The sequence below is a fragment of the Myotis yumanensis genome, unplaced genomic scaffold, assembly GCF_028538775.1.
Source record: "Myotis yumanensis isolate MYYU_CA2020_CCGP unplaced genomic scaffold, mMyoYum1.0.hap1 SCAF_15, whole genome shotgun sequence".
Classification (NCBI taxonomy): domain Eukaryota; kingdom Metazoa; phylum Chordata; class Mammalia; order Chiroptera; family Vespertilionidae; genus Myotis; species Myotis yumanensis.
In genome coordinates this window covers 49,531,702-49,555,298 of record NW_027223766.1, presented here as the reverse complement: position 1 = coordinate 49,555,298, position 23,597 = coordinate 49,531,702, and the positions used below count along the sequence as shown (strand labels likewise).

Genomic DNA, 23,597 nt, shown 5'->3' with positions numbered 1-23,597 from the left:
TCTCTTGCAATTGCTGAGGAAAAAGCAGACATTGACTGTGTTACAAGATATTCTTTAAAAATTTTAACACTAAGCCAACCTTATGATATTGTATAAGGGAATTATTTTAAAAGAAAATAATTCTCTAATTATAACAGTCCCAGCTAACAACTGCTTTTAAACATCTCTGTGTATCCCTCTAAACTTTACATTGCTGCGTAGTTCATATCTTTATAGTATACTAGAGGCCCGGTGCATCAGTAGGATCCCTAGGCCTGGCTGGTGATCAGGGCTGATCTGCAAAGCAACCTGTGTTTGGAGGGGGGCGGGGCTTGGGGGGGCCCCCCTGCTGGCACCCGCCTTGGCTGGCCTGAAGCCTGCAGGCTGGAAGCAGCTCCTGCGTTGAGCGTCTGCCCCCTGGTGGTCAGTGCACATCATAGCAACAGTTTGTTCCGCCGTTCGGTTGATTTGCATATTAGGCTTTTATTATATAGGATGTGCTTTTAAGTTTTAAAGGTGTTTCATAGCATTTGCACATATTGCATAATAGATCCCTTGTAAACGGCAGTTCTTACCTTTCTAATTGCATATATAATTTTTAGGGACCATATTCTAAGCCCCCTATTTGTTTCCTGTTTTATTTTGCCAAATAATTGGGTCTAGGTTATTTCTAATTTTTTATACTGTAAAACCTGCTGACGTGTTTTGTAGTATCTCCTTTTTGTTTCTTATTGAGGGAGGGAGGGTGGTAGTTTTGACAGGAGCGAGAGGGATTACTGGGTGAAAAAGAAGAGCAGTTTTGTGACTGGGATACAGTTTGTCCTTTCTCTGGATTGTGATATTTCTCTGAAGTATCTCCATTCCTTGTTTTTATGACTTTTCCTGTTTTTCACAGCCATGGGAGGATAAAAAGACACTTCAATATTATTTTAGTTGGAATTTAAAAATCATCCGTGTAATTGAAATTATGTTCGGATATTTACTATTTTCAGTTTCTCGTGTTGATGTCTTTTGTCCGTATTCTTCTAGATCTCTATACCAGCAAAGTAAGAATTCCACAAACTAATTACAGATGCAACTTTTTCTTTTGTTTTTGTTGCAGTTGTGTTTTCCTCTTAGTTCTTCTAGCTTGGTTTTGTTAAATATTGATTGAAGTAATTTATCTTTTTCCTGATAGTATCTGTTGTTGACATTAGAAAATCATTAGGTCTCGTTAAGTGATATACCCAGTATAGTTTTTTAGGTTTAACTTTGTTCAATTTCTTTTTTAAATATAGAGTTTGCTGTATTGATGCCCCAACATTGTTCTGCAGGTGTGCAAAAAAAAAAGTATTCTGATTTGAATTAATCATTTGAGTTATTTTGGTTGTGGCTTGTTGGGTTATAAATTGATACCCATTTCTTCGAACTCTCGCAGTCCTTCCTATTCGCTGTGCAGTGGGCACCCGGAGGAGAGCTGTAGCCCGCATATGGTGTGCTGCACAGATTAGTCTCCGCCTCCCTTTTCTCCAGCAGACTTCCCAGCCTCTCTCTGAAACAGTTTCTACAGCTCACAGGATCGGAAATGCCACTGTAGTTCACCTCATTGTGTTTTTAATAGTAAATTAGTCTTTTCAACGATCATGTTTTTCATGGGAAGCGATTCTTCGTTCTTAGAAGTCTCCGTGCAGATGTGCTGCTGGGGTTTCCTGGTCTCCTCTGTGGAATGAAGTCTGTCTTTCTTAATAAAAGGCAGCACTTAATGCTGACCAGACCCGCAGGCAGCAGCTCTGAGGTTTCCTTTGGAGAACACACAGGAGGCCTAACCTCAGCCGAGACACAGACGTCACCAACGGATCACGACTTGTATTCCCTTCCCACTTCTGTCCTCCGCAAACCGGGAGAGGGCCCACCTTACAGAGCTCAGCGCCTGGCGTGCTTGGGCATGATAATGCGTGAAGTGTGTTTTATAAATGGAGAGGCCATCAGGTGTGGAGTTAGACTTCTCGGACTGGGAAGCTGGCTGTGGTCTTTTACTCGTTTTCTGGCCCTGGGCACTTGCCCTGGCTCAGTTTCTTCACCTGCAAAAAAGCATTATTTGTGCCTGTTTATATGCTTGATGGGGTCTTTCGATACAACATGCAAGGTGAACTTTTGGAAATGTGTCTTGGAGGACAGGATGTGACAAAGGGATGCAGAAGTGGCTGGGATTAGAATGTGAGGCCGAGCTGTGGTTGACCCTTTTTGCATAGCGATCGTACATGTACGATCCTTCCCTGGGGGCTCTCACTGTTGATGCCAGCTGTGTCACTTTCAGGAAATTAAAATGTCTTCCATCGGAAACAAAATCTAACCTGCTAACAGGCTTGGCTGAAGCAGCGCACATAATATCTCTAAGACAAAAAATGTTTGATTTTCAGAAAATCAGAGCCAGGAGGGACTGCAGATTGGTCCCATTTTCCAAATTTACAGATCGGGGAGCTGGGAACCTGCCAGGTCTGAGGAGCGGAGTCGGATTGGGGTGCCCAGTGACCCCGATCAGTGAAGTCCTGGGGAGGAGTCAGAAGGCTGGCTGCACAAGGGGGAAGGGAACTGAGCAAACAGGTAGCATCTTAGAAGGCGATTTGCTACCATTTGTCGGAGGCAGGAATGGAAGACACAGTCGTTGGGCATGAAGAGAGGTGTTCGCAGCGGGAAGGGGAGGTTTTGCGGGAGACATGATAAAGCCCAGTCTTGCAGGTTGAGCCTGGGTCTGTAAGATGGGTAAGGAGATGGTGAAGACAGTGCCAAAGGCAGGAGTGCTGTTGAGAAAAGAGAATTCCAGCTACTGGAATCAGCACAGATAGAGCCACAGAGGCCAGAAGGCAGCTCGGGGCGTGGGGCACCGTGAATTTGGATCTAAAGAGAAAGGTCAGAGGACACGATCTGCAGAAGGGAGTCTGTGAAGCGGTTGGGGTGAGGTGGGGACGGGCTTTATCATCTCTGGGTGGGTTTTAAGTGGAGGGAAAGGCGACTCTGACGGGTCTGTGGGGCGAACATGGGAGCAGCCCGGGGGTGGAGCCAGGCTCTGGCTGGGCCGCATCAGACCCTGAAGGCAGGCACTGTTGTGATGTCCTGAACCGTGCTGGGAGGGAGAATTGGCGGATTTAGTGGCTTGTTGGGTACAGCGGGTTAAGCAAGAGGAACGTGACCTCGGGTCTGGCCAAGCTTCCTGATCCGTCCACTGAGTACTGCATGGGTGTGGAGGGGACAGGCATATTTTTGGAGGGAGCCTGAAGATGGGGGTGTGGTCCAGGCGGAGGAAGTGTATTGAGCCACACAGAAGTTCTTAAGAGAAGTCCTGTTTGTGAAATACCCAGCTTGTGGGCTCTTCCCTGTCCAGCCTTGTTCCTTTACCTCCCATTCCCAGCGCATCAGCAGAGTCACTATTTTGAAGGTAGGTCAGGACTAGTCACCTCATTCTTCCAAAACCCCGGAGGCTCTGTCTTCACTAACCATTGCCTTCAGAATAAAGCAAACTCCTGTCCACGCCTCTCCTCCCAGCATGACCTGGCCCTGTCCATCTCTTTATCTCCCACGTGGCCATGTGCTCCAGGCATCTAGTCTCCTTGGTGCTTCTGAACACCAAGCATCTCTCTTCTCGGGATGTCTGTGTGTCCTTGCTTGGTTTCTGTCTCCCACTTTGAAGAAGGAAAGTGTCTTATCTTCACCAGGTATCTCCGCAGCTAGTGGGGGCCTCGGCGTGTGGGTGCAGGAGATATTGTGAACGGACCAGCCCAATCTGTGGGTGCTCCTCTCCACCTCTCAGCCCTTGGCAGGATCTAAACACTTGAGTGACCTGCTGTGGGCCAGGTTCATTTGACTGACATTGCTGAGCCCCTGCTCCGGGCCTAGCGTGGTTCCTGCCCTCCAGCTGTGCACACACCCACCGGCAGTGCCTGCGGAAGCAGGGAAGGGACTCCTGTGAGTTACCGTTTTCTGTGGCACCTTTTCTTTGGTTTGGGGAGTTTGATAGGTGGGTGGTATTTTCATGCCTGGATGGAATCTGTCCTCAGAATGTTCCAGATGTGTTTCTGAAGGTGCTACATGGAATCTTTGCTGTGAAGTAAGTTCTCTATGGGGCCCATACCTTAGTAGGTCAGCATCTACAGACCTTCGCTGTCTGTAGGTTAAATTCCACCCTGTGCAACCATGCAGCCATAGGTAGCGTCGAGGACCAAGATGTTTCTGATTGAACCGGTGTGGACACAGGAAACCCTGAGTCTTAAGGACCCTTTGTAGAGTCTAAAATAGCTCAAACGGCTTAAAATCCGTATTTGTGGATGACACGTTAACTTTCCATTTTTTGGTTTCATTATGCAAATCAAAAAAAAATTTTAGGTTGATCATTTCCCCTTGTGTAGCAGCCTCATTCGGTTCACATTCATCTTGAAATTCACAAGCGATAGCATCTTTACTTCCTTTCCTGTGAGCTGCTGCTGCCTGTCTGCCTGTCTACAGCTTGTCCCTGCTGCCCCTTTGAGACCGAACCTCCGGTGATGCTGGGTTGCACAGCTGTCCCACGGTCGCTTCCCAGCACCCCATGCACACGTCAGCTTCGCAGATTCACAGGGGCTCTGCTTCCAGCATTGAACGGAACACTGAAAAAATAAAAAGGGGGAGCGAGAAGGAGCAGGCCGGGCCCCTTTAGATGTGGGGGGAGTTTTGAGAAAAGGATTTCAGCAGAAAGGTCAGCAATTGCAAAAGCTCCGAGGCGGGGACACACTGGATGGGCTGAGAAAAACTGTGGGTGTGGATTAGACTTGAGTGGTGGAGAGTGTGGGAACAGAGGGCAGAGGGCAGCAGGCTGGACCCCAGCGGGCCTGGCAGGCAGCAGTGAGGACCTGGATTTTATTCTAGTAACAATGAGTCCATTCACCCTTTCTTCCTCGTGTGTGTGTGTGTTCCTTTCATTCAATTCAGCAAATTCTTACTGAGCATCTTCTATGCAAAGAAAGAAACACACATAGTATTATCCTTTGAGAGCTTCTAGTTTATTGAATGGGGAAGAGACAGAGGTACGCAGACCTAAAAGATACGGCAAGTGTGGATAGAGCCCCGGGCGAGCAAGGATTAATATTTTATGAATAACTTATTTTTTCATCGATCTTATCAAGAGCAGTACAGGCCTCCCACTTAGTATTCTAGTGAAGGTTTTCTTGTTGTTTTGCTGCAGCAGGTGGAGGGGGGCCATGCAGCTGGGGAAACAGAGGTAGATGCAGTGTTTGGTGTGCACACTTAGGCCAGTGCCTGGCAGGGCTGTGTTCTGTATATGCCAGGCACAGCTACTAATATGAGTAAGCAAGCGAATGATACAAAAACCAAGTTTGCTGATCCTCAGAGCAAGTACTTGCATGGTTAGCCCGAGCCCTCCTCTCCGCTTTGTGGAGGTAGCGGTCATATTTCCCTGTCATTCTCTCTTCTGGCACCTTTATTCACAATGCTCTTCCTTATCGCATTGGATTATTCTCTGGGCTAATTTCTGATTTACATTATAGTTATACACTTACACATTGTCGTGTGTGGGGTCTTACGATAGATAAATTATTTATTTATTTGGCTGTGAGGCTGCGTGAGTACGTGTCTCTGTCTCCCCCTTAGAGAATGTGAATTAGGCACCTAACCGCTCCAATCACCGGGTAGCATGACTGCCCAACAAGCCAAAGGCCGAAGCAGCCAGTGTCTGAACCAAAATGAGGCCAAAGTTCTCTGCCTTCGTTTCCCCTTTAAGAGAATCCACTTGAGCATCCACTTGAGCATTTGCTTTGTGGTGACTTGGGGACAAATGCAGATTTTAAGTTTGAAAATTTCGAACTTACCTCTCTGAGTGCAACAGTCTATAATAATAAAAGCGTAATATGCTTAATTAGACCGGACAGCCGGACGACCTTGGGGGCCAAGGCAGAGGCAGTTAGGGGCAATCAGGCAGGCAGGCAGAGTGGTTAGGGAAGATCAGGCAGGCAGGCAGAGTGGTTAGGAGCGATCAAGAAGGCAGGCGAGCGGTTAGGGGTGATCAGGAAGGCAGGCGATCAGGAAGGCAGGCGATCAGGCAGGCAGGTAGGTGAGCAGTTAGGTAGGAGCCAGCGCTCCCGGATTGCGAGACAGTTCAGGCCAGGCTAAGAGCCCCCTTCCCCCGCCCCCGTGCTTGAATTTTGTACACCGGGCCTCTAGTAAAGTAATAAAATAGAAACGCTCCCTTTTTTCCCAAGTGAGTGAAAATTCTTCTCATCGAAGAAATCCCTTTGCTGGTAGGAGTACTTGTCTGGAGACATTTGCTGTGACCGCTGCATGGGTTTTAGGGTTCCTGTCTCAGGAGCCCCTCCAGAGGGAGGGTAATGCTAGCCAGAAGGTTTTGAGCACCTGCTCTGCGCAAGGCTTTCTGTCAGCCTCCTCCAGGTCCATTGATACATTGAATGCTCAGCACCCTGGAGGGTAGGTGAGATGTCTGTCCACCTCGGCGTATATCTGAGAAATCCTGCCCTGTTATTTTATTGTCAACCCATTGTTTCCTTTCTCTAAGTATACGCATAACATCTAGCTCCTGACATTCATGCTTATTTTTAAAAATCACATCTACCCAGAATAAGAGCAGCCTTTTCTACTTGAGTATATTGAAAAGGAGGTGCCATAGACTTAGTAATTCTAACATTGAACATCTTAATGAATAATAACAATAGGATTGCCACTGCCTCTTTAATATAAGTATTATGTCTCAATAAAATGTTTGTAAGCAGTTGTTGAATACCAGTCCTAAGGTAGAAAACTGACTGAAAATGTATGGATTTTGTCTATGCTATTGAACAATGTACAGATGCTCCAGGGTGACCAGGAGGCCTCGCGGAGGAGGGGCTCTGCATCTGAGGCTGCATGAGGAGACAGAGCCTCGCCTCGGAATGGCTGAGGGAAGAGCTCCGGGCAGAGCAGTCAGCGAGTGCAAATGCCCTGAGTGGGAGCAAGCGCCGTGGGGCTCCTGTGGGTCTCTAACAGCGTTGTAGTCACCTCGGGGTCTGAAGGAATTTTTCATCATGGTGTCTTCTCTCTCGCTCGCTTTCTCTCTCTCTCTCTCTCTCTCTCCTGCTTTTATCCTTTTCCTGAATCCTTCTAGTTGCCAGCTCTCACATCATGCTTCTGTCCAGGTGGTTTCTCTGGTACCCTCTCTCCCAACAGCCTGTGTCGTCTTTGTGTGTTCAGATGACCAAACTTGTGAGGTCTCTGCATGAAATAAAAGCCAGAAGTCTGCCCTGGCCGGGTGACTCAGTTGGTTGAGACATTGTGTCATACACCCAGGTTGCAGGTTCAAGCCCTGGTCGGGGTGCGTAAGGGAGGCAGCCGATCGAGGTCTCTCTCGTGCCTCCCTCTCCCTCTCCCTTCCTCTCTCTCTAAAATCAGGTTTTAAAAAAAGGGGCATAAGTCTCCATGTCAAAGCTGGAAGCCCCCTCCTAGGTTAAATCCCCTGCTCTTTTGTCAGGAGAGAAGGTGACATTGCTGTATGGCAAGGTTTTAAATAGGGATAGTGTTATTCTGTTATTAGAGCTGAGCATACGCTCCTGGAAATTAGTTGTTAATTTATTATTATTATTATTATTATTATTATTATTCTCCCCCTCCTCCTCCTCCTCCTCCTCCTCCTCCTCCTCCTCCTCCTCCTTCTTGTCTCCCCCTCCCCTCTTTTGAGTTCACCTTCAGATTGTCAGCTTAGAAATGCCAGTGGGGGTGACATACCTGCGATGGGCTGAGATCTGCTAATGTCACAGCCCCTGTTATCCACCACTTTTCTCAGCTGCTATTTAAGGTGACATTTGCTGGCCCTGCAGGTGTTGCTCCTCGGGCAGTTGAAGGAATGGGCTTGGTTGCACATTTAGGCTGTTGTTTCTGGAGGGCGTTGTCCTGAGTGATTGAGCGACAGTGTCCCTGGGCGCTCTTAAACCTCAGCCCTTACAAGTGCCTTTTCCTTGGCTGCTTCTGCCAGGGGCCAAATACCGGAGTGTGAAAAGGGACGTGTCACCCGCACTTAACTGTGATGGAGCTGTCAAACTCGGATGCTTTTAATAACTTTTAAAAGTAAGTGCGGCCCTAGCCGGTTTGGCTCAGTGGATAGAGTGTTGGCCTGAGGACCGAAGCGTCCCCGGTTGATTCCAGTCAAGGGAAGGTACCTTGGTTGCAGGCTTCTCCCCAGTCCAGGCCCTGGTCGGGGTGCATGCAGGAGCCAACCAATTCATGTATTTCTCTGACATCAATGTTTCTCTCTGTCTTTCCCTCTCTCTCTTCCACTCTCCGTTAAAAAAAAAAAAAAAGTGCGAACTTGACACCCTATTAGTTTATAGATGAGTTGGTAAAAATTCAGCATAAATCCTGAGGCTTTTCCCAGGGGAAATAGAAAGGTAGTGGATAGCTGGTCTCCTAGAAGGTCACGGCTGAAATCTTCCACAGCCCTTGGCTCATTTGGAGTCAGGAACGCTAAGTGTGCATGGGCATCGATGCCCACTCATCAACTCTCCTTAAGCCCAGGAGCTGAACGGGTGGTTATTCTCTTCCTGAGCAGACCTTGTTTCCTCTCTCAAAAGGGGCTGAGGGGGTAAGCGCAGGGGGAATCATGGGCGAGGCTTCTGGAATGCCGGGCTGAAGTGGCAGGGGCGGGACCAGTTCTCTGACTTGGTGTGTGACCCGTGGCAGGCTGTTTCACTTCTCTAAGGCCCGGGCTTTCATTTAAAAAAAAAATGGCAATAACACATCTATAAAAAATAAATGGTGACCACTAGGATTTTTTTTTTAATTGATTTTATTTATTTCAGAGAGGAAGGGAGAGGAAGAGAGAGATAGAAACATCATTGATCGGCTGCCTCCTGCCCGCCCCACATGGGGATCGAGCCCACAACCCAAGCATATGCTCTGACCATGAATTGAACTGTGACCTCCTGGTTGATAGGTCGATGCTCAACCACTGAGCCACACCGGCCGGGCGAGGATTGCTTTGTAAATGACCTTACCATCGCTTAAACCTGCGTAGTTGCATTTCTCTCTTTCCCTCACACACTCCTGCAACCTACATGTCTTGTCATTTTCTAACCTGGACTCGTCTCTTCAAGCTGGTGGTAGTCCCCCCTTCAGACGAGACTCCCTTAGTGCCTGTGCGTTGCAGGTGCCGTGGGCACGCAGGACCAGGTCGTGGCTAGATCAGGTTCAGGGTCATCCCAGCTCCGCCACACTGGGCCGGTTAGACTTCCTCAGCCTCTGCCTCCTCATCTCACAGCGCGGGTGGACTGATGTCCCGATTCATCCTGTGAGAAACCACTCAAAGGCATTCCCCATGCTGTGCTTTCTTAGTAAACAGAATTTTAAAACAAACGGGTATTATGCCTTAAACTTGTTTTAGCACTAAGAGATCCTCAAGTTTAAAGTGCGGTGAAAAGCTCTCGGGGCACTCTTGTTAACAAACTCTGAGTATTTTCTTTCTGGCTGAAGTGACCATCAGGTGATAAGATGTGTTTTGTTCTCGGGTCTAAGTCATCCATTTGTTGAGCCTGCTTTTCTCCCATCTGGGCTGGAAATGCTGGAAATTCTCGGGAGGAGGCGGGCGGGCGGGTGTTACGGTTTCTTAGGTGCCGTGTGTTTTCTCTCCTGAGCTCGGCTTAGAATGATAACCGACCGGCTACTGCACTATCCACCACCCTCCACACTGAGCTTTGTGGAAGGACCGTGCATTTACAATGCTTCATTGTTAATAAATACGTCAGCTTGCTGTTGCTATGGTACTCGGCAAAACAAATGTAGTTACGAATGAGGTTTTATTTTTGAACTCACCACGTTTTTCAACATCTTTTTTCCCCTGTGTTTTCTCTTTCAGGCGCTAGACCAAGATAGAACAGCTTTGCAGAAGGTGAAGAAGTCTGTGAAAGCAATCTATAATTCTGGTCAAGGTAAGTACTCGTCAAAGCAGATAACATGAATTATAGGCAGTGTCTGCAGTTTTCTCTGTTGTTTGTAAGATGCTGAGGTTATGGAAGGCTTGCTCCAAATGGAAAAAGCAGTAGGTTAAAGAAGTGCAGTTTCTCTCTTTTTTTTTTTTCCCCTCAGTCCAACCCTGCTACTGTTTCCAAAGTAAAAAGTAAAACATGAGTTGCAGTGGATGATATTATACATTTAAAACTTAGTAGATGGTGGGTCACTTCGAAAGTTATATAAACGTCTAACCACCCTCCTGTATGCCTGAAAGTAATATGATGTTGACTGTCAACTGTAATAAAACATTTGTTAAATACTTAGTGCAATTATAGGTAATTTTGCCACAAGTGACATAGGAGATATTTAAAATCTCTGTGTCAGTCTTATAAACCAGTGGCCTCAGTTACACACAAGGATCTTTCTCTCTGGAGGGTACCTTCCACATTTGAAAATCAGTGAAAGTCTGCGGCCATGCTACCCGGGATGCATCCGATCTTGTCTGATTTTGGAAGCTAAGCAGGGTCGGGCCTGATTAGTACTTGGATGGGAGAAAATCAGTGAAAGTCAGAGAGGGGCGGGGGTGAGGGGGGATGTTAGATGGAGCCCTGGACGCACCTCCGGCTACTCCTGCCTTGTGGCCGAGGGCATGCCAGGTAACCTGTGTAGCCAAATGTTTTCACTCTGGGCCAGTGACTCTGTCACCTTGAAGATAAAAGCGTGTTGTCAGTGGGTAAGAAGGAAACCAAATTAAAATAAGCTGCGGGGAACCAGGGAAGTGAATGGTAGGTCCCAGCGCCCCAGGGAAGGAGAGGCTGGGAACAGAAAATGAGTTTCCAGGTCTCTTCCCTCGCATCTCTTGTCAGTATTGCAGTGCCAGCTTGCGGACCCAGAGGGCAGTCTCCTACGAAATCTCTTCTCTGTAACATAACAGAACCTGAAGGGAGGGCAGCAGGGTCTGATGGGAAGGGCACCGGCTCGAAGGGGGGCACAGGGAGCTTGGCATCCTCGCCCTGCCCCATGCGGTCACTGCACTTTTTGAACATCCATTTTCTCCCTGTAACCCGGGATTCGCGGCATTATTACAAGGTTGTTGAAGGAACTTAATGAGCTCATATCTGCAAAGAGCCGGCCGCCTCATGGGAGTGCAGTACGTGCCATACACTTATATTTCATATACATTTTATATTTTATTTACACGATATTCATCATCATCATGAGATTATAGTGCTGGAAGGAACATGGAAGGAGGCAGAACTCAGCCCCCGGCTGCTTTCTCGCCCTGCTCTCCTTCGGGCTGGGAACCCCGCCTCCTGAACTGGAAGCCTCGTCTCTGGCCCTGAGAGCCCCGAGGCCTGTGCACCGCTCTATAATCTTCCTGTTCACACTTTTCACACCTGCTTCCTTGGTACCTCTCTCTAATTTCTTATGTCCAATAAAACACTAACTTCTAATTAAGGTAGTAAATGACAGTTGTCTCCTTAGTAGTGACCAAGTGTTGTTTTAAGGCTTGGCCCGAATTACACACCCAGTTTATAACTCCTGTCTTCGCTGCATGTGTGACTCCCACAGGGTGGCAGGCCTCAGAGGCACTCGCTGTCCGGGAGGAGGCGGATGGGTAATTTCGAGGCGGCACAGGGGCCTCTGAGGTGCTGGCATGGTTCTGTTTCTTGACTTGGGGGTGATTACATGATTATGTCTACTTTTTGATCATTTACCAAATGCTTCACTTAGGATTTATATACCTTTTCATATGCATGTATGTCTGTTATGCACTACTAAACGTATATTTAAAATTTATGTACAAGTTGGTTCATCAAAACATTTGGAAAAACAGAAAATAAACGAGGGGGGTTGCTAAATACACAAGTATATTATAAACAGAATGCTATACACCCTTTATTAAAAAAAAAAAAAAAAAGAAACCAAGGCAGTGTAGACCTGAATTTGAATCCTTGCTTTGTCACCACTTGTTAAAGGCAAGTAAATTATTAACTTCTCTAAATCTTAAACTGCTTCACCACAAAGTGAGAAAATAATAACTGACGTGCAGAATATTATCCGGGCAAAATGAGGTGGTATTTAAGGCCTCTGACGAACTGCCTGCTGCATAGTAGGTGCTTATTAGCACCTGGTGATGGGGGACTGGCAGCGGAAGCAATAGCATGGTCCCTCTGATTAATTCAGACGTTCCACAAATGACAGGGGCCACTGTGATGTTCTAAAGAGCTTAATGAGCCATCATCTGCCTCAGGAATAAGTGTCACTTCTCTGTAATGTTCCCGTTTGTGCTCCGGGCGCTCAGCTTGTGAGCCGGGAGGAAGGGAGCCCCTGATGTGCAGCTGGGCGGTGCTGCCCCGTTGACTGCTTGGAGCTCCATGCGACTCCTTTTTCCCAAGTGTCCTTGCTGAAGACACACTTCCTCCCGTGGCCACATCAGTGAGCGGCTCGCGCAGGCTCTTCTGCTCGAGGGCTGTGCTTTTGCTTTCCAGCATTTCCTTGGCCACCGCTGCCCTGGCTGCAGGAGAGGAGCTCGTCCCTGGCTGTGCAGGTGGAGAGTGCAGGCGTGTGCAGAGTCCGGTTGCCTTTCTCCTTGTGGTTGGGGCCACAGCTAAGGGAGCTTTGACCACCACCCCCTCCACCCTCACCTGGATTACCTCTGTGTCCTTCACCCTAAGTCTGCACTAGCTAGTAAATTAGCTTCTAGCCACATACGGCTTTTTAAAATTAAAAAGGGACCATTGCAATCATAATTTAAAATTCAGGTCCTCAGTCTCAGTGGCCACCTTCTGTGCTCAGCAGTCACCTGTGCCCAGCCCTGCGGCACTGGCATCTCCACCCCCACACGCAGGTCTTGCTGCTGCAGGACATGCAACCCATTGTACTGTAACTGTGGCCCAGTCTCTCCTGCATGAGGCCAGGGAGTCTCAGCTCTGGCTGTTCTTTAGCATCGCCTGGAGAGCTCTGAACACACAGAAGCCGGGGTCCCTCAGGCCTACGCGCCTAGAGCTGTTCCACAGCGGGCCCCCCGGTATGGGGATGAAAATAAAACTCCTCCCTGGTGACTGGAATGTGCAGCTGGTCTGTCAGCTCCCTGATGAGGACTGTCCCGCGTCCTTCATCTTTGTACTTTGTGTGCTTGTCAGTGTAGCTTATTAGTTTGTTCAGCGGATGTTTATTGGCACGGCTACTGTTCTGGGTGTGGGTGTGGTGGACAGTCAGACCGGATCGCTGCCTCCATGATTGTACAGCCTCAAGCGAGGGAGAGGTGTGAGCCAGGTCCTCCAACAGAAGGTGTCATAGTGAGGGACTGGGAAGTGCTGCGAAGGAAAGCTCCCAGGACACAGGGGAGTGACGAGAGGGATCCGATGGAGCTTGAAGAGGGTCCTCAGGAGGACCTCTCGGAGGACATAGCATTTGCTGGGGGTTGATGCTCTACTGAGCTAAGCCAGACAAGCCCGTGAGGTAGGTCTCCATTACCCCCATTTTATCGATGTCGAGGTTGAAGCTTAAAGAGCCAGACTAACGTATGCAGGTGCCACACTGAGCAAGTGATGCAGCCAGAGCCTCGCTGGCTCCACGTTAGCTCTTTGCAGGTGCTCGGTGCCCACCTTCTACCTGACACAGGGCGGGGCTCACCACGTGAGGAACGAATTGCTACTTGTTGGCTGGATGGATCCCTGAGGAGCTCTCCGTGAACGGCTTAAATATTCACGGATCGTGATTATTCGTGCACGCTCCCAGCAATGTAATCCATGGGACGGACTTTGGGAGGCGTGGACATGTGGGGACAGACTCAGATCTCACGGACTGCTGGAACCTGGCGGTTTCTGCTGTCACCAACGACTGTAACACACCCGGGGTTTGGCCAGCTTGTGTGGGCAGCACTAGGACATTTCATTCTTACAAAATAGCTGGATGAGTAAAACAGCGGCCCGGCAGATCTTTCCATGAGACAGGCTCCGTGGAATCCGCCCGGTTCCCGGCCAAGGGCTTTGGCCTCGTCCAAAGAAGCCACAAGAGGCTGCACCCTGGTATCTGTTTCCCAGTGTGTTTTCATAATGTTCTTGTTTTCTCACAGTGCTTAAGTGACACGAAACCATCTGATGCTCTTTAAAGATGTAGGAAGCATGTCTGTGTTTCTGCTCTGAGATTACAACCTCTTGTCTCCCCCACCCCTTTGGATGATTCAAAAGATGGTGGAGAAGGGTGGAGGGTCTTACTCTTAAAAGATGTTTTTATTGATACACATAGGCCTTATCAGTATTATAACAGCAGAAATCTTATTAGGAAAACCAGTATCTCCCTGGAAGTGCTTTAGTTGGAAAATGGCTCTGGGAGTTTGTCTCTTCCTCTTGCTGTCCCTGCTGTGTCTGAGGACATTTTAAAAACAAAACATGAGTTCTGTGGACTCTGTGGATCAAGGGAAAATTCTCCAAGCCGTTCCGTTTTTCTAAGTTTTGAAGTCTTAACGTTACTCATCTGAGAAGTAGCTTGTCATTTAGAACAGTGGTTGCCAACCTTTCGGGCCTCACGGACCACCAGTTGGCGACCGCTGATTTAGAAACTGCGCCTTGGTGTGTGTCCCTCGCCCCCCTCCTCACTCCCCCACTCTCTTCCCTGGTAGCACACGATTTTAAAAGCTAGGAGTTTCTTAAACACGATAGAGATTTTAAAATAAGTTGCAGTCATTGACTCTTTTTCTTTCAAAAGATGGAGCCTAATTTGCTTCCCCTTGAACGTGGCTCCAAGTGGTGGTTTTAAATATTTTGTCCATCATTTTTAATTGTTATTGACAGGAGCATTAGTCTGATATGAGTTACTCTTGTCAGATTATCAACTACAGACCTTTAATTATAAGAGTTACATGTGAGTGATTCACTGATGAAGCCCTCACTGAGCATGTAGCCATAGGGGATTGACAGAACACTCTTGGCTCACAGGGAGGTGATAGTATATGACAGTGTCTGAAAGTGACTTAAGAAAGGCATGTCCTTGGCTCGGCTTGGGGATCTCAAATACCTGAATATAGCTCATTGGCATTTTATATATTTGGTCAAAACTATATATGAAGTGCTGGGGAGCTGAGTAGGTAACAGAATTAAAAGAACAGCAGTGATTTCTGCACTCTTCAATTTACAGTTCATCGTAAAGTAAATAAATGTATTTACCTTCCAGCCACACTTTGAAGTGAGGTTTTAAAGTCTGCATGTATAGAAAGCAGCCCATGGAGTCAAAACAACCCTTGAAAGTCCTTGGCTTGCCAATTGAGTACACTTCAAATATCACTCCTTTGGTACTTATGAAATACCGACACTCCTTTAGGAGCCCTGGTATTTCACACACACACACACACACACACACACACACACACACACACCTTTAAGTCAGTAATCCTTAGTCCAGGAAGAAGCTTCCCCCCCCCCCCCCCCCGCCCGCCCCGCCACCCCCCCACACCGTAAGCATGTGAAGAAAGAACAGATTGCCACCAGTTTTTCCATCCCCCCTGCATCCCCAACCGCCATCCCCCACCCCCAACTCACATGCCCATTGACTGGAATGGGGGCCCCAGCTGCTCTTTACATTGCTTTTGCTCTCTTGTTCTTTCAGAAGTACTAAGTTAAAGCTCATCAGTTAAAGACACCATTGTGGTTTTCAGTTGTTCCCAACAATCCTTTTTGCTATAGTTTCTTTAAGGACCACTCTTCTTGAACAGACCCTCCTTAGCAATTACCGTCAAGATTCTAAGGCAGCGGTTCTCAACCTGTGGGTCAAGACCCCTTTGGCGGTCGAACGACCCTTTCACAGGCGTCACCTAAGACCATCCTGCATATCAGATATTTACATTACGATTCATAACAGTAGCAACATTACAGTGATGAAGTAGCAACAAAAATAATTTTATGGTTGGGTCACAACATGAGGAACTGTATTTAAAGGGCCAGAAGGTTGGGAACCACTGTTGCCTACACCTTGCTGCCTCTTATTGCAAATTGCATTTGGACCTCACTTTTGATGGCTTTATGTCTCACCAAACTAGGCTTGTTTCTTCCTATATAAAAATGCTGTGCTTAAAGTATAGCTGAGAGCGGAGGGACGCTGGCCTCGGGCTTTATCTCTGTGTGGTGTTCTCCCCGGGTTTGCTGCAGCCTGACCTCTTTTGCACATGCTCTCCTCACCACGTGGAGCATACGTAGGAAGCAGGCCCATCACAGGTCTCCACACAGACACATCTGAAGGCAGCCGTGCTCTGTGATCATGCTGTGTTGAATCGATTTGTGCTTTGGATGTGGCCACGCATGTTAAAGTGAAAGCCTGCTTCTAGGACTGGAGGGACTTGCCGGCTGAGTCTTCAGCCAGAAAGGTAACTGCTTACCGATTCTCTGACGCCCTGTTTGGGTATGGAAATCAAGCCCGTGGCTATTGATGCTGAGGCGCTTCTCGTGGATAATCGATGCTGTGAGACAGACAGATTCGGGGCTGACGGGGATGACTTGGCACGGCCAGTTTGTCACCTGCATTCACGGATGGCAGGAGGGTGTTCTCAGGTCTCCGTGCTCCGGTTAACTGCGCACACCTGCTCTTGTTCTTTCTGCAGAGCTGCAGGGGCTTCCGCTCTGGGACACCCTGGGAAAATGGCATTTTCTGTTTGTTTGCTTTTTTATTGTTCTCATTGTGAAGGTAAAATGTTTATTAACACACTTGCTGTGTGATGAGCTAAAAGAAGAAAACACTAATTAGCCACGTTTCTTTCAATTGTATGTATTCTGAATTACAGACGGCATGCTTAGGTGGCATGGCACAGAAGTTTTCAGTCAATTTTAGGGGATTTTGGAACCATTAATTGATACAACTAGTATGTTAGTACATGATCTATGCGTGTAATCTATACAGTATTAATACATAATAAGTGGTTAGTAAATCAGCTTTGATTGGAAAGGTGTGCTTTAAAATGATTTGCTGACAGGTGTGCCTGAGCCAAAACTGTCTGGAGAGACGTGCAGAGGTGTCTTCCCAGGCCAGGCCCTGCTCTAGGCCAGGAACTCGTCTTTAATGGGTTCTTTACTTACTTTATAGACCAAGAAGCTGAAGCTGACAAGGACTGCAGGGGTCCTCAAACCTTTTAAACAGGGGGCCAGTTCACTGTCCCTCAGACCGTCGGAGGGCCAGACTATAGTTTAAAAAAAAACTATGAACAAATTCCTATGCACACTGCACATATCTTATTTTGAAGTAAAAAAACAAAATGGGAACAAATACAGTATTTGTATTTGCATGTGGCCCGCGGGCCGTAGTTTGAGGACCCCTGGACTAAGGCATGTACCCAAGGCCACAAACCTAATGAGTTAAATAACCTTTGTCTCCCAGCATAGGTGCTTGGTGAAAGCTTGTGAATTAAACATAAAATGTGGGGAGGTGTTTTTAAACTGCACCATTGAAAAGCAAGCGTGGCTCCACTGAGTGATGGGGGTCATACTGTGGGAGGCCAGCATCGGCTAGGAATTGGTTGTTTCCTTTCTAGCTTTTGTTGGGGGCCACCAGCAAACCGAAGTGTGATGTGGATTTCACCTGGCAGTTAGGAAGCCCGAGGGATGGAGCCGGAAGAGGGGATGGCCTGGCCGTAGCAGAGCATCTGCAAGTGCCTGTAAATGCAGGAGCAGCCCTGGGAGCTCCGCAGGCATCGGTTCTCAGGGTTCTGTTAGTGGATTTTGTCAGTTTCTGCAGAAATGGAAGTCTGCAATGCTGAGCTTCAAATAACAAAACACCCTAGGATTTGGGGCAGATTCTTACAGAGGCTGAGCTAGAGTTTTGACCTGCAACCCAGGTATGTGCACAGGTCGACGCTCTAACCACTGAGCACACTGACCAGGGCAGGAACATTCTTTAATGTCAGAACCCTTCCTCGTGCTAAAGAAATACATTACATTGGATTGAAGACGTAAATGTGTGTTTTTTAAATACTAAACATTAGAAGGTTTAGGAACATAAGGCAGGAAACCCAAGTCTTTTCAGTAAAGATTGCCCAGGCCAACGATAGTCAAGTTTTTACATCCGATGACATTAAAAAATGATATCTTTGTGCTGGTGAGATAATAGAGAAAGAGACCCTTTCCTATTGTTGCCATTGGGGATATAATGGCTACAGCCAGCTGCTTTGGAAAGAAACATGGCAATATTAATAAAAATTTGAAATGCACACCTTACCCCTCACCATTTCTGCTTTTGTGAATATATCTTTTCAGAGATAAAGTGGCCGCATATAAGAGTTTGTGTATAAGGACATTTATTGCAGCCTTGTTTTTTGTTTGCAAAAACTGGAAGTCATCTCTCAGGAGGTGCATGGTTATATAAATTGTGGTAGAGTTTGTTATGGAATATAATCGTGGTGAAAATAATTCATTGCATTTAATTGTACTGAGTTTCTTCATCTTTGTTCACTAGGAGAAAAGGAAGCCATAGAGTCTTGTAATATCCCATCAGTTTGTTTGTTTATTAAGTGAGAAAAGGGGAGAAAACCCTTATATTTGTGTCTGTGTCTGTGTGTATATTTTTTAAGCATTCAGAAAGTTCTGAGATTTCACTCAAGATGATCAGCTTTGCTTATTTCAAGGAGATGGGATTAGAGAAGAGGAAGGGAAATAATTTTTGTCTTTCCACGTCTTAGGATAATGTCAGAATTATTTTTGTAATTTTATTAACAAATTTCATTAGAATTTTTTTAAAATATATTTGATTGATTTTTTTACAGAGAGGAAGGGAGAGGGATAGAGAGTTAGAAACATTGATGAGAGAGAAACATCGATCAGCTGCCATCTGCACATTCCCTACTGGAGATGTGTCCACAACCAAGGTACATGCCCTTGACCGGAATCGAACCTGGGACCCTTCAGTCCACCGGCCGATGCTCTATCCCAGTGATGGCGAACCTTTTGAGCTCGGTGTGTCAGCATTTTGAAAAACCCTAACTTAACTCTGGTGCCGTGTCACATATAGAAATTTTTTGATATTTGCAACCATAGTAAAACAAAGATTTATATTTTTGATATTTATTTTATATATTTAAATGCCATTAATCAACCAAAAAAAATGAGTTCACGTGTCACCTCTGACATGCATATCATAGGTTCGCCATCACTGCTCTATCCACTGAGCCAAACCGGTTAGGGCTAATTAGAATTTTAAAAGTGGGATTAGTACTACACAGTATGTGTAGAATAGTATAAAAGAACGTATCACTTCCCCCTCTAGCCTGGCGCTATAATTCATGGCTCGTATTACATGGCTTTACTATTGCAGTTATAGCTCATTGTATTTTATGTGCCTGGCACAGGGCCAGCGCTGAGTATGTTTTGAAGGAAAGAAAAAGACTTGTTCGAAGAGACTTCACTACGTGCGGTGAGCATTTTACTGAGCACTAACTGTGTGCCCAGCCCAACGCTGGCACCTGGGTATACAACAGATTCGCTGACGCTGGGGACCGCGCACTGCAAAAGGCACAGGAGAGAATGATAGCAGGTGTGCCCAGGAGGTTGCACTTGCATTTGATCTTGAAAGAAGCAGTGGCGAGAAGATGGGGCTTGGAATCAAATGAAGCTAAAGTCTAATCTGGCCTCACCATTGAGTTTCTCTTTTTTATCTATAAAACTGCCTGAAAGGTGTTTGGGGCTATTCACAGGGACAAGTGCCACTACACGGGCACTGCTGACCAGCGGCAGTCATAATTACAGTCACAGAATCACAGACTAGCCGTTGTCGCCCTGTTACTGGAAAAGGAAGTCACCGTGTAGTTACTGCTGCAGGGTTAATGCTGGGACCTGTGTGTGTGTGTGTGTGTGTGTGTGTGTGTGTGTGTGAAAGCCCTTCCACCTGAGGGAGCATGTCACGTGACTAGTGCAGGGGGCTCGTCTCCCCAGAGCAGTTGAAATCCTGACAGAGTGGCCCTTTCTGGTTTGGTTGGTAAGACAATATTATTTTGTCCTTTTTTTCAGATCTGAAAGGAGTCCCCTAGCTCTTAGAATTATCTTACCTTCTGCAACAATCCCAGGAATGCCTGAACTTGCATACAAATACTTGAAAAGCACGGATCTCCACAATTGGTGGCTCAGATCTCTCCATCCCCACCTACTTTCTCCCCAGCCCCCACTTGACCAACCTCCCACAAGGCCCCTGGCAGTTGGATGTAGTGGGCATCTTAAAACAGCTCTGTCCTGCTCTCTGGAATGCCCTGAACTGCTCGGGCCACTTCCTGCCTCCCATCCAGTCACACCCATGTCTGTGACAGCACTTCCCACCCTGCAGCCCCACCAAAGCCCTGTATTTTCCTCTTCTTTGCTAAACCCCTGAATTTACATTCCATTCAAATTGCTTACTGTGCTCTGTAATCCTCCCCGCTTCCGCCCTGGGCTCCCTCTTCTCTCCACCAGCATCCTGGATCCTTGCCCTCACTGAGCCTGTTGGAGACCTGCTTGGTGAACCTTAACTTTGTACAGAGGGATGTGTGTGTCTGTATCATCTTCCCAGTGAGTTGTCATTCTTAGATCTGTGATGCAGCCCGTAAGAAAAATCCTTAAAATGTGAGGCATAAGTGGCTATGCTGGTTGATGTTAGATACATCTCGCGGTCAGCATAGGTGTAGAGGTAATGATGTCTGATATACATGCCAGGCCCTGTTCTAAGCAACTTACATTTAATTCCCAACATTTCTACCCTCAATAGGATTATTAGGATTATTTCAAGATCTAGTTCACTGAATTAGCTCTTGTATTTTAAAATATGTTTGCACTAGGAAGTTTTATATAGATATGTGTACATACATATGTGATTAATGTGTACACACACGCATGTCCATAGATACAGATATGGATATTGACTGTATGGTTATTCAGTTGTGGAATTAGCAGAACGTACAGGCTCCCTGCCCTAGCCTGTGCTTACATACCCAGTCTCCGTTTCTGCTGCTCTCAGACCACATTTATGTTTCATCTGCCCAGGATCCCTGTGCAGAGTTCTGGGAAGGTTCTCTGTGACGCTGTGAAAGGCACTGGGTCAGAAAGGGCTCTTAACTGGTTGGTAGGCACATGGGTCTTCGGTTTTCCTTTGAAATATTTTATCATTTCAAGCAAACACACCGAAAACCTGATACTTTATTGACCACGGAGACCCTTCTGGTGGAAGCAGCTGGCAGGCAGGTGGCCGATTCTTCTCTGTCGGGTGTCGGGTGGGAGTCTCCGCGAGCGGAAACGCTTTGGCCTCCAGCAGAAGGTGTCGCGGTGGCGGCAGCTCCAGAGAGAGACCCACTACGGGAGCCCGTCTGCCCAGCCCATGTGGCCTTTCCTTGGTGTGTTTCTGAGCCTCTTCTCTGCGTGAATGCCGGCAGCGAGCAGGGCTGCGTCTTCTCTGTACTGTCTCAGCCCGAAATGCTGGCCTCCACTGCAGGCGCCATGAATGTCTAATGTGCTGCTGATTGGGAGGCTGCGGCCACGTTCCATTCCCCGGCGCAGACCGTGTTCCGCTTCTCCAGTGCCCGTTGCCCTCACGCTGTGATTGACGGGGGTCTTCCAGAGTGAAATATTTTTTTTAAAATGTTCATTGATTTTAGAGAGGAAGGAGGGAGAGGGTAAAGAGATAGAAACATCGATAAGAGAGAGACATTGATCAGCTGCCGCCTGCATCCCCTACTGGGGATCGAGCCGGCAACCCGGGCATGTGTCCTGACCGGGTATCGAACTGGGGACCTCTTGGTTCATGGGTGGATGCTCAGGCACTGAGCCACACCGGCTGGATGAGAGTGAAATACTTTAAAATTTCATCTGGATTATCGAACAACCTAGGAGGCTTAAGAAGGGAATGTGTCTTAAATTCCTGAAAAGGAAATCAGCAAATCCAAGCCACTGGGCGCTTCCTGAGCCTCCCACGGAAAACCCGCAGCGCTGGCTGTTGGGCGGGGACGCAGAGGTGAGCCGGAGGCCATCCTGCCTCTCGCGGTCCGGGGCTGGAAGAGCTCTACTCACACAAACATGATACGACACGCGGGAAACACCACCGAGGAGGCTCAGGGGATCACGGGCAAGGAAGGCTCACAGCCCACTCAGGGAAAGGCTTTATAACAAGAAAGGTGTTGAATTTATAAGCCTTTAAAGATAGGGTCTTAGTAGTTAGGATTTTGTTAGGTACATATTTGTTCATTTATTCATTCAGTAGGCATTACGCATCTCCCGTGGGCCTCTACAAATCCACGCCTCCCTGTCCTCGAGACAGAGGAGGAAAGACGTGGAGAGTGAGCGTGGCGTCTGGAGCGCCCCACAGGCACGTGCTGCCATCACCTCGCGCACAGCCCTGGGCCGTGCCAGCCCCTCCCACGCTGCAGGACTCCTTCCCGAGGGTGCCGGGTGTGTAGGCCCCTAGCACGTCACTTACCAGTGCTGCCCCTCAGGGCCTGCGCTCAGAAAACATGAAAGGAAAGTAACATTAGTTGCAGGGAGATTCATGTTAGAACACGAGGGCTTGGCTTTGGCATTCCAGGGCTGATTTTTCTAAGCAGAATTTTCTCATTTCCTGGTCATCGTCGTTTCTTAATTGCTTGGAAGTATGATGATTACCTGACCCCTCAACCTGTGGGGAGTCCATGGGTTGATGGGGATAGAAGTGAACTAAACGCTGTGATGGCGAAAGGGAGACCCTTCCATTGTGAGAACACTCAGTGCCCCGCTAACCACCCCCTGGACGTGTGCGGTAAATAATAGATGGCGTTTCTCCCTGCTGCTGGGAGTTTCCAGTGATCGATCAATGTTCACAACAGCTCGGTTCTGTGGCAAACAACAGCTCAGGCTCCTCTGTCGTCTTCTTTTTCAGACCATGTACAAAATGAAGAAAACTATGCCCAAGTTCTGGATAAGTTCGGGAGTAATTTTTTAAGTCGAGACAACCCAGATCTTGGCACCGCTTTCGTCAAATTTTCTACTCTTACAAAGGAACTGTCCACCCTGCTGAAAAATCTGGTAAGCCATTTCATAAGTGATTTTTTTTTTATTAATTACAACCAAACAGCTTTTGAGTCCTAAGTATGGAGTCACAAGTAAAGAAATGCCATGGTGAGACTCCTGGAATTTGTACCTCCCGCCCAGCTGATAGCGGATAGATTTGTAGAGTTGGAGAGAAGCAGGTTGACCTGAATTCCTTCCACCTTCTACCACTGTTTTGTCTCTGTCTCGGATGACTTTTAGCAGCTTTTGCCTTTTCATTGGTTGAAAGAGTGATGATGCTATCTGTGTCGGACACACACGTTCCATCTCACGTGTGTGCAGATGACCATGCATTTTGATCCCTGATTTACAAATTAATTAACCTCTCCCAGTGCCCCTCATCCTTATAACCTGCTACCAAGAAAAAGATTTTGAGGTTCAGGGAATCTGGGGTTTCCGAAGCATCCCTAAGGCCTGGGCACTGCAGCTGCTGACCCTGGGAGGAGACACGGAGTTGGGGGTGGGGACCTGGTCACCAGGCGGTACTGTCTGGGCACCCCCAGGTTGTGCCCACCAGCCTCACACTGTGCCACACTGAGAAAGGTCCGCTCTGTGAGCTGATTCAGTCGGGTCTCATTTCTCCGGAGTCCCGAGAGGCAGGAGCACAGGGAGGTTGGAAGGTGTCCCAGGAAAAGCTCT

At 47.5% G+C, this 23,597-nt stretch overlaps 1 protein-coding gene across 1 annotated transcript in view; it reads left to right on the top strand.

The window, feature by feature from the left end:
• ASAP1 (ArfGAP with SH3 domain, ankyrin repeat and PH domain 1) overlaps positions 1-23,597 on the top strand; it is a 215,333-nt gene that overhangs the window by 132,777 nt on the left and 58,959 nt on the right. Inside the window, exons 4-5 of the mRNA XM_070392346.1 lie at positions 9,842-9,914; positions 22,789-22,934. Of these exons, the coding sequence (XP_070248447.1) occupies positions 9,842-9,914; positions 22,789-22,934 (219 nt within the window). The remainder of the gene's footprint in view (positions 1-9,841; positions 9,915-22,788; positions 22,935-23,597) is intronic.